A 10,431-nucleotide genomic window follows, 5' to 3' on the forward strand; every position below is an offset into this window, starting at 1 on the left:
TTGGGTTGGGCTCTGGTGACTGAGGCATATGGTTTACTTCGTTTTCATGTTTATCATACCATTGTGACCACTCGTACCCTTTGGATGGGGGTGTTGTCATCCTATGGAGGCATAATCACAGTAGCCAAAATAATGGCCTGCCAAGCATTTGTACAGTGTTCAGACCCCTTGACTTTTTCCACATTTTGTTACGTTACAGCCTTATTCTAAACTGGATTAAATAAGAAATTGTCCTCATCAATCTACACACAATACCCCATAATGACAAAGTGAAAACAGGTTTTTATAATTTTTCTGCACATTTAGAAAAAACAAAAAACAGATACCTTATTTACATAAGTATTCAGACCCTATGCTATGAATCTCGAAATTGAGCTCAGGTGCACCCTGTTTCCATTGGTCATTCTTGATGTCTCTACAACTTGATTGGAGTCCACCTGTGGTAAATTCAATTGATTGGACATGATTTGGAAAGGCACACACCTGTCTATATAAGGTCCCACAGTTGACAGTGCAAGTCAGAGCAAAAACCAAGCCATGAGGTCGAAGAAATTGTCCGTAGAGCTCCGAGACAGGATTGTGTAGAGGCACAGATCTGGGGGAAGGATACCACAAAAATTCTGCAGCATTGTAGGTCCCCAAGAACACAGTGGCCTAAATCATTCTTAAATGGAAGAAGTTTGGAACCACCAAGACTCTTCCTAGAGCTGGCCACCCGGTCAAACTGAGCAATCGTGGGAGAAGGGCCTTGGTCAGAGAGGTGACCAAGAACCCGATGGTACCTCTGACAGAGCTCCAGAGTTCCTCTGTGAAGATGGGAGAACCTTCCAGAAGGACAACATCTGCAGCACTGCACCAATCAGGCCTTTATGGTAGAGTGGCCAGACGGAAGCCACAGTAAAAGGCACATGACAGCCTGCTTGTAGTTTGCCTAAAGACACCTACAGACTCTCAGACCATGAGAAACAAGGTTCTCTGGTCTGATGAAACCAAGATTGAACTCTTTGGCCTGAATGCCAAGTGTCACATCTGGAGGAAACCTGGCACCATCCCAACGGTGAAGCATAGTGGTGGCAGCATCATGCTGTGGTGATGTTTTTCAGCGGCAGGGACTGGGAGACTAGTCAGGATCAAGGGAAAGATGAACGGAGCAAAGTACAGAGTTCCTTGATGAAAACCTGCTCCAGAGCGCTCAGGACCTCAGACTGGGGTGAAGGGTCACCTTCCAACAGGACAACGACCCTAAGCACACAGCCAAGACAACGCAGGAGTGGCTTTGGGACAAGTGTCTGAATGTCCTTGAGTGGCCCAGCCTGAGCCCGGACTTGAACCCGATCTAGCATCTTTGGAGGGACCTGAAAATAGCTGTGCAGCGACGCTCCCCATCTAACCAGACAGAGCTTGAGAGGATCTGCAGAGAAGAATGGGAGAAACTCCCCAAATACAGGTGCGCTAAGCTTGTAGCATCATACCCAAGGAGACTCGAGGCTGTAATCGCTGCCAAAGGTGCTTCAACAAAGTACTGAGTAAAGGGTCTGAAGACTTATGTAAATGTAATATTTCAGTTCTTAATTTTTCATACATTTGCAAAAATTTCTAAAAACCAATTTTTGCTTTGTCGTTATGGAGTATTGTGTGTAGATTGATGACAAAAATATAACGATGTTATCAATTTTAGAACAAGGCTGTAACTTAACAATGTGGAAAAAGTCAAGGGGTCTGAATACTTTCTGAAAGGACTGTATACATGATGGGATGTTGATTGCTTAACTCAGGAACCACACCTGTGTTGAAGCACCTGCTTTCAATATACTTTGTATCCCTAATTTAATCAAGTGTTTCCATTATTTTGACAGTTACCTGTGTTCCATTCATTACGATTATATTGACATCATTTTGTTTCACCCCCCATCAGGAGTCAGTGACTGACTACACCACCCCCTCGTCCTCTCTGGCTGACAGCGTTCCTACTGGAGGGAGTAAGATGGAGGAGAGGCTGGTAGCCAATGTGCCCCTGCCCCACTCTCTCCCTCGTAGAGAGGCCCTACAGCAGAGCTCCAGCCTCAGTACTGTCTCTCCTGCTAGTGTTGACCTCACACTGAAGGTAATGTTACAAAATCCATAACTAGCCTACGGATATTGTTGCACTCACTTTGTCTAGGGGTCCTAGGCCTAGTTACTAGGGATGTGACAAATGCAAAAAAAAATCTTAACGTTTAAACTGCTATTTTTTTATTGTTTAAAGAAAATCATAAAATGACATGATTCACAATTCAGATATGCTCCTGCATATGACCGCTATGGGGCAATGCAGCTCAGTCTACTGCTGTCCTGGCAACCTACCAGACAGCGCTCACCTTACTGCTGTCCCCCACCCACTCAGCAACGACGGTATTAATGCCGTTTTAGGTTCTCTGTGTGCCTCTCCTCCATGTCCTCAGTTGTCATTACATGGGACTTCATGTCCCACTTTTCATTCATGTGATGGCTCGTTGCAGTGATGCATGACAGCGTGTTCATATAAGTCCAACAATCTGTACATAATCAAAATATTTCTGCTAAGACGCAATTTTCAGATCAGTGACAAGTTACAACAGCGTTTCCCAAACTAGGGGTCTCGACGTGATTTGAAAATAGGGTCGTGAGAGAAAAATAAAATAAATGCCGCTTGGTTCATAGAACCGCGCTTATAATAATAATAATAAGTGCGTAAACTCCGATATCTTCTACATGAGCTTGTGTTGTGTATTTGCTTGGTCTCCTATTGGGACTAGTGGTGTTTATATGCTCTGTCTCATAAATGTGGTTGTGACAAACAGAGCAATGCTCACAAGCAGAACTCGTTAGAACAGAGTGGACAGGACCCATCACCAAATCAGACTAGGGGAAAAAGAACATCATACACAATTATTGCCTGAACTTCCCAATACCGTTCTGTTGCAGTTTCACTCACTTCAAACCATATTCGCTTCAGATTGAAGTACGGTCAGACTGATTTTGTAATAGACTGTCATAGCCGCAAATAAGAAAGTTAACATTGGCTGTTGATTGACATCACTTTTTTTTACATGGTGGGGTCGTGATAAAAAAAGTGTGTGTATATGTATATATATATATATATAAATAAATAAATGGGGTCACGGGGCAAAAAGGTTTGCGAATCCCTGACTTACCACGTGCATTAGTATCAAACAGAGTAAGCAGTGGCGCGCGAATGAGCACACGGCCACCACTTTCTCCCCATCATCTCCCTACAGCGCAGTGGCGCATATTCAGATGGCAGGGGTTAAAGTTCTCCGTCACTGCGACGGAGTTCCGTCATGGATGACACATGAGGTTTGAGTAAATTGGGATTTTTTTTTTATTTTGTGTATTAAAAAAACATTCCAGGCCACACTATGAACTTCTAAAACTAGATAGAAAGTATGTAGAAATTATAATGGACCTATATATTTCCAAATAACTGCCCTTTTTCTAGCCCTCAAATTTTTGACAAATCGGTCATAAAATCTGTGCGGCCCTCCATTGAATTTCAAAATCCTGATGTGGCCCGCTGATCTGAGATCGACTTATGTTTCAGTCATGGAAAACAGAGGAAACATTGAGGTACACACACACACCACACACACACAGCTACTGTATACACACCACTACTGTAGACCTCACACTGAAGGTAACACACATGCAGTACACCCTATGCATTTGACTGTCCAACTTCTAATTCATTTATTTGACCTTTCTTCTCTCTGTTTAGATGGAGTCAGCTCGTAAAGCGTGGGAGAACTCCCCCAGCCTGGTAGAGAAGAGCTCTCCTGTCACCTCTTCTCCCATCACCTCCTGCACCTCCTCCTCCTACTCCTCCTTCTCCTCTGCCTCCATGCCTCAGATACCAGTGGCCTCTGTTACACCAAGCACCTCTCTGACAGGTACTGTATTTCTTTGTACGTCCGATTAATACTTGTTTTACAATGCTTTTACACTAATATTTGTTACCCGTCTAATATATGGATTGTTGGGCAACATCACCCACATAAACTGCAACATAAACTGGGTGTAGTGACATATTCCCCCTCCCTAGGTGCTGGGACCTACACCACGTCCTCTCTGAGCACTAAGACCACCACGGCCTCTGACCCCCCCAACATCTGCATGGTGAAACCCCAGCAGCTGCAGACAGGATCCATGGCTGGGACCAGCTTCTCCCAGCTGGGCTGTGTGGCCCCCTTGCTACCCCAGCAGCAACAGACTCCACAGGTCTACGTCTCCCAGTCTGCAGCAGGTGAGACCTCCAACGCATCTGACGCTTGTATGCACTTAGAGGTTTTTCCCTAACTACGTTACCTCACCAGGAAAAAAAGTGTCCCTAGTTAGTTACTTAGACTAGCAGATACTACTAAACTTGAATGAAAACAGTTCTGTTCAATGGGTATGGAGGCTTATAAGCTTTTATGATGAGACAGCTATTTAGTGTTGTGCTCCTCTCTCTTGTCTCGTATCAGTGACTGCTGAGTGAGCCTCCCATTGGCATGCTAGCTATAGAGCTGAGTACAGTTGGCCCCATAGGGAGGTCAGCTATTAGCCTCTATCAGAGAGAGCTGAGCCCACAGGAACAGCCATCACGGCTCATAGAGGACACGCATTTAGAGAGGGAAAGGTCAATGCATTGACAATCCTTATGTGATCTGAGATGGAGACAGCTGTGATATTACTGAAGGTGATGCTAGTGATTAAAGTGTTCTCAGGACACACAATAGACATGCGTTTGTCAGGATTGTGGTGAGTTTGTGAATTTAGGAGTTTTGATCCCTTTTTCTCTCTTTCTGTCTCCCTGATTCTATTATCTGTCTCTCTCTCTCTGTCTGTCTCTCTGACTGTCTGTCTCTCTTTCTGTCTCTCTCTCTGTCTCTGCCTCTCTCGGTCTGTCTGTCTGCCTCTCTCTCTCGGTCTGTCTGTCTGTCTGCCTCTCTCTCTCGGTCTGTCTGTCTGTCTGCCTCTCTCTCTCGGTCTGTCTGTCTGCCTCTCTCTCGGTCTGTCTGTCTGCCTCTCTCTTGGTCTGTCTGTCTGTCTGCCTCTCTCTCGGTCTGTCTGTCTGTCTGCCTCTCTCTCTCGGTCTGTCTGTCGGTCTGTCTGCCTGCCTCTCTCGGTCTGTCTGTCTGCCTGCCTGCCTGCCTCTCTCGGTCTGCCTGCCTGCCTCTCTCGGTCTGCCTGCCTGCCTCTCTCGGTCTGCCTGCCTGCCTCTCTCGGTCTGCCTGCCTGCCTCTCTCGGTCTGCCTGCCTCTCTCTCTCGGTCTGTCTGTCTGCCTCTCTCTCTCGGTCTGTCTGTCTGTCTGCCTCTCTCTCGGTCTGTCTGTATGCCTCTCTCTCGGTCTGTCTGCCTGTCTGTCTGCCTGCCTCTCTCTCTGTCTGTCTGCCTGCCTCTCTCTCTCTCGGTCTGTCTGTCTGTCTGTCTGTCTGTCTGCCTGCCTCTCTCGGTCTGTCTGTCTGTCTGCCTGCCTCTCTCGGTCTGTCGGTCTGCCTGCCTGCCTCTCTCGGTCTGTCGGTCTGCCTGCCTCTCTCGGTCTGTCGGTCTGCCTGCCTGCCTCTCTCGGTCTGCCTGCCTGCCTCTCTCGGTCTGCCTGCCTGCCTCTCTCGGTCTGCCTGCCTGCCTCTCTCGGTCTGCCTGCCTGCCTCTCTCGGTCTGCCTGCCTGCCTCTCTCGGTCTGCCTGCCTGCCTGCCTGCCTCTCTCTCTCTCTCTCTCTCTCTCTCTCTCTCTCTCTCTCTCTCTCTCTCTCGCTCTCTCTCTCGCTCTCTCTCTGTCTGTCTGTGGGTTATGCAGCCCAGATTCCAGCATTCTACATGGACACCAGTCACCTGTTCAGCAACCCCCGCCTGGCACCTCCCTCTCTGGCACAGCAGCAGGGCTACCAGCCTAGACTCTCACAGGTACACACTACAAGGATCTCTTTAACTAGTCTTAAAGCTTAAACTGTCCTTATGTAGCCTTATTCTCCCCTTATAAAACCTTATTCTTCCCTTGTGAAGCCTTATAAGGCCTTATTTTCTCCCCTCCAGCAGGCAGCGGTGCAGCAGATTCCAATCCCCATCTATGCTCCCCTGCAGGGCCAGCACCAACACACACACCAACACACACACTCTCACCAGGCCCAGCTAGGCCTCAGCACTGGACCTCCCGTCTCCCAGCCACAGGACCTCTTCAGCTCCTCAATTCAGCCTTACAGGTAACACACACACTATGATAGTAACACACACACACACACATACACTGATATGTGGCAGGATATGTTGCTGTTTGTGTATTTATCAAACAATGCTGTTTGGGTGAAGTGTAGTCACACTGACCGGTAAGAGGTGTGTGTGTGTTTGATCACACACTATTTGAACTCTCTCCTCCTCTGTCCTGCAGGTCTCAGCAGGCCTTTATGCAGAGCAGCCTGTCCCAGCCCAGCCCCATGATGTTATCAGGGCCGTCTCTCCACAGCTACCCAGGGGTTGGGGGCCCTGATCTGGGCAAGCCTCAGTCCAGCCTGGCCTACCAGCAGCCCTCCAACACACACATCCCCATCCTGTTTGAACCGCAGCTCAACCAGCCCTCTGGCATGGGAGGATCCCAGCTGATAGACACACACCTACTGCAGGTATGGGATAAGGTACGCACAATGTAGTAACAACGTTCTTATAATGTATTCACAACTGTTGAGTGGGAGAACTCATGTTATCTTGGTAAATGCTCAAGCTTCTATGTGGTTATACAAGAGCTTTGTAAGGAATATAGTCTTAACACCCCCCCCCCCCCCCCCCTCTCCCTCTCCAGCGTCAGGGGATGAGTCAGCATTCTAACCTGTACTCGGGGCAGGTGCAGCAACATGGACAGAGCAGTTACTATAGTAACACACAGTCTCCTAGCTCTGCCATGCAGCAGGTATACACATTATTTACACGCTTTCAAACAGATGAATGTCAAAACAGACAATCATGACATTGAAACTAACTCACCTCTCTCTCTCTCGCCCTGTCCTCTCTAGGTGCAAGTCCCTCTGCCGGGCTCCCAGCTAGGTCTTCCTAACTATGGTTCTGGGGGCGGCCAACCCCTCCTGGCGCTGCCACCCACCCCTCCCCAGGCTCAGCCCCCCAGCCGCCAGCCCCCTGTATCCCAGCCCTACAGGGGACCCTTCGGACCTACACACAGCATGATGCAGCCCCCCTCCAGCAAGGTACGCACCAGGGAACGAATATAAAGCTCTGCGTATGTGAGAGAGAGACACTTGTTTGTATGTCTCGAAGCCTTATGATATTGTAGCTGTGTGTGTGAGCGTTGTGTTGGTGAGATGCTAGCAGCACATGATCTAATGCGTCTCTGCCCTGTCTGTTTCATGTCCAGATGTGTGAGATGGACCTGAAGCTGTTTGGCAGTGGGATGGACATGAAGCCTGGAACTCCTCCTCACAGCGCTAGGAGCACTACCCCTACATCTAGTCCTTACAGGTAACTCTCACACACACACTCACCTCTAGTCCTTACTGGTAACACGCACACCTTCTACCTGTTTATTAGTGTGCCAAGAGCTGATGTATTGTTGTGTCTGGTCAGGGCCAGCTCTACGTCTCCCAGCAGCCAGTCCAGTAAGATGAACAGCATGCTGTACCAGAAACAGTTCCAGCCCAGCTCTGCTGCCATGAGGATCACACAGCACTTCCCTGGACAGTTCAACCCACAGGTAATACACACACACACACTGAAGAGGGATAGGCCAGAGCCTAACACTAACCCTTTTTATAAAAAAAAATAAAACCTTTCTCCTTCTCTCCCTCCTTTCAGATTCTGTCTCAGCCCAACATGGTCTCTCCTCTGGTGCGCCCTCCCCCCCACACCCAACATGCTAACTCATTTGGTGGAGGGATGCAGCGTTCGCCTATGGGCCCACCCCCCATGTCTCCCTCCCTGGGAGGGGGTCTGATGCCTCACCCCCGGCCGCTACCGCAGCAGCAGCAGTTCCCCCAGCAGCACCTCTCCCACCCCCCCAGAGGACCTCCTCCCCCTCTCGCACCTCGAGGCCCACCAGGTCCCAGAGGCAGCCAGGCAGAGCAGGACCTCAAGGTATAGTATAGTACTGAAGGTAAGGGTACTGTAGTGTACATGTCTTTGGTGAGCTCTGTACATGTGTGGTGATCTCTGTACAGGAGTGTTTCTCAACTTTGGCCCTTGAGTACCCCCAATGTTACAAATTTTTGCTCTAGTCCTGCTTGCTGATTAGTTGACTGGTTGAACTAGAATGTGCCTGGTGGTGAAAAATCTGATGTATCCTAAATGAACCCAGCAGTACGACGTGATTAATTGATTGATTTGATAGCTGTATTAACTGGATGATCTCCTGTCGGTTCCGCAGGCGAAGCAGCGAGCCGAGGTTCTCCAGTCAACTCATAAATTCTTCTCAGAGCAGCAGCTCAAGGCTCCATCAGTCTCCAAACCCTCTCGTCTCGACCAGGGAGGCGACAAACTCCCCCTCGACATCCTGCCCCCCAACCACCAGACCGTAGGAGTCGTGGAGCGCCCTGAGCCCGACAAACCCTCCCTGTCGGTGGGCAAGCCCATCCGGACCGGTCCAATCAAGCCCCAGGCCATCAAACCAGAGGAGGGGAAGTAGAGCCTTACACATTCTCCACAGAAGGAGAGGAGGAGAAATAATTCAGCTGCTCCACTCATTTACACAATCACTCGCTCTCACACATCACCCTTGCTGTTGTTGGAGAGGGGGAGGGAGAGAAAGGGAGGAGATGTGGGGGTGTATAAGTCTGAATGAGAGGGCTACTGTGTGTGCTCCAACCTCCCACCCTCCTCCCACCTCTCTCCCCATCTCCTTCTCTCCTGTCCTCCGCTATTGGGGGTCTGTGTGTGATTTCGGCGTAAGACAGCGATGAAAGCTGTACATGAAATGTCTACCACGATGGTAGAGAAAGAGGGAGAGAAAAAAGAAAAGATATGAGATTCGCTGCTGATTTTGAAATTTTTATAGCTCTATGATTTATGTTCCTTTCCTTTTCTCAGTTGAATCACATGAAGACAGGGCTGTTCTTTTTGTTAACAAAAGAATGTATCAATCTTTTGTTTTTGTAGTTGAACAATCAATCTTATTTAAAGCGATGTCTTTTAGTGAAGCACAGACACGTTCTATTCCTCTGTCTGTCCTCCCATCACTACTAACACAGAGCTATGTGAGTGTGTCTCTGCATGATCACCACACACTCCCTCTAATGCTCAACGGTTTCACCAATATTACTTAAAGAAAAACTATGAAGTAAGTAATTCAGTTTTTTGTTTGTTTTCCTAGAGAAAAAAGGTAAGATACAGCAGTTGATTGCTTGATCGATTGATTTATTGATAAGTCTGCCTTCCCTCCTGCTTTCTGCTCTCATTTCTTTGCCTGACATGGTGGTGTGTGTGTTTGTGTTTTGCGTGTTGCACACATGGGGAGGCTATTGCCCGGTTCTCTCCTGTATCTTTAGCCAAAGGTTGAGCAGCGCAAATATATCACAGAGCCTTTGGAAATCCCTGTTGCTATGGCAGCAGAGTGGAAGGGGAGTTATTATGGGTTGTCGGTAAACGGTTACTACAGACACCCTGAATCCAGTCTAGGGATAAGTCTCACACACTCCCCTCTTCCTTCCTCCCCCTGCATCCCTCAAGAGGAGAATAGAGTACACCTATAATACACCCCTCCACCACCGCTCACACACCCATCCTCACGGTGTCTCTCGCACACACACTTTACTGTAGGGCACCCAACCCTGCTGCTACTGACTGACAGAGAGAGTGAATGAGTTCTGGTGCCCTTAGCCCGGACACACACACAGCAGGAGAGGGCTAGAGAGTGTGGGGGGGTTACTTTTTAAAACTGTAGAAACAGAAAATAGTTCAGTGTGGCATTCTGTGAACCCTCACCAAGAGGAAAAGAGACTGACAGAGAGGGGGAGAAAGAATACAAAATGAGAAAAAAGCCTCGAGTTGAACTGTAGACTGTAGTTCTACTGTGTTCTGGGGCAGTAGGACAGGTGTTAGTGTTGAGAGGAGAGATCGGCCCTGTCTTTTCCCGTTTCTCCAGCTAACCCCCGCTCACTCAGTCTCACTCAAGCCTACACCGCTCACTCATCTCGGGTTTACCATGGTGACAAGGGTCCTTCAGAAATGTACAGTAGTATGCTCCCCTAGTGGTTAGGGGGATAGGGAGCCAGTTGCCCCAGTCCACCCCCCTCTAACCAGAACAGGGGATGAGAATTGTGTAGGAGGGAGTGGTGGAGGGTGTGATCATGATGATAATTAGTTTTGTTTTTTTGTTTTACTTGTACAGGGGGTACATCGCTGTATTAAAATATGTACGGTCTTATTTACATTCTTGGTTTGGTTAAAGAAACTAATAAAATAATATGCTGTTAAAA

At 48.3% G+C, this 10,431-nt stretch overlaps 1 protein-coding gene across 1 annotated transcript in view; it reads left to right on the forward strand.

The window, feature by feature from the left end:
* The window catches only part of LOC311149314 (protein PRRC2C-like), a 45,011-nt gene extending 34,580 nt beyond the window's left edge, over positions 1-10,431 (forward strand). Inside the window, exons 21-32 of the mRNA XM_084186454.1 lie at positions 1,916-2,104; positions 3,755-3,926; positions 4,079-4,279; positions 5,817-5,923; positions 6,053-6,219; positions 6,405-6,648; positions 6,813-6,920; positions 7,024-7,212; positions 7,380-7,483; positions 7,589-7,715; positions 7,817-8,095; positions 8,385-10,431. Coding sequence (XP_084042580.1) covers positions 1,916-2,104; positions 3,755-3,926; positions 4,079-4,279; positions 5,817-5,923; positions 6,053-6,219; positions 6,405-6,648; positions 6,813-6,920; positions 7,024-7,212; positions 7,380-7,483; positions 7,589-7,715; positions 7,817-8,095; positions 8,385-8,642 — 2,145 coding nt within the window. The 3' untranslated portion in view covers positions 8,643-10,431. The remainder of the gene's footprint in view (positions 1-1,915; positions 2,105-3,754; positions 3,927-4,078; positions 4,280-5,816; positions 5,924-6,052; positions 6,220-6,404; positions 6,649-6,812; positions 6,921-7,023; positions 7,213-7,379; positions 7,484-7,588; positions 7,716-7,816; positions 8,096-8,384) is intronic.

Source organism: Coregonus lavaretus (assembly GCF_964263955.1).
Source record: "Coregonus lavaretus genome assembly, chromosome: 21".
NCBI classification, from domain to species: domain Eukaryota; kingdom Metazoa; phylum Chordata; class Actinopteri; order Salmoniformes; family Salmonidae; genus Coregonus; species Coregonus lavaretus.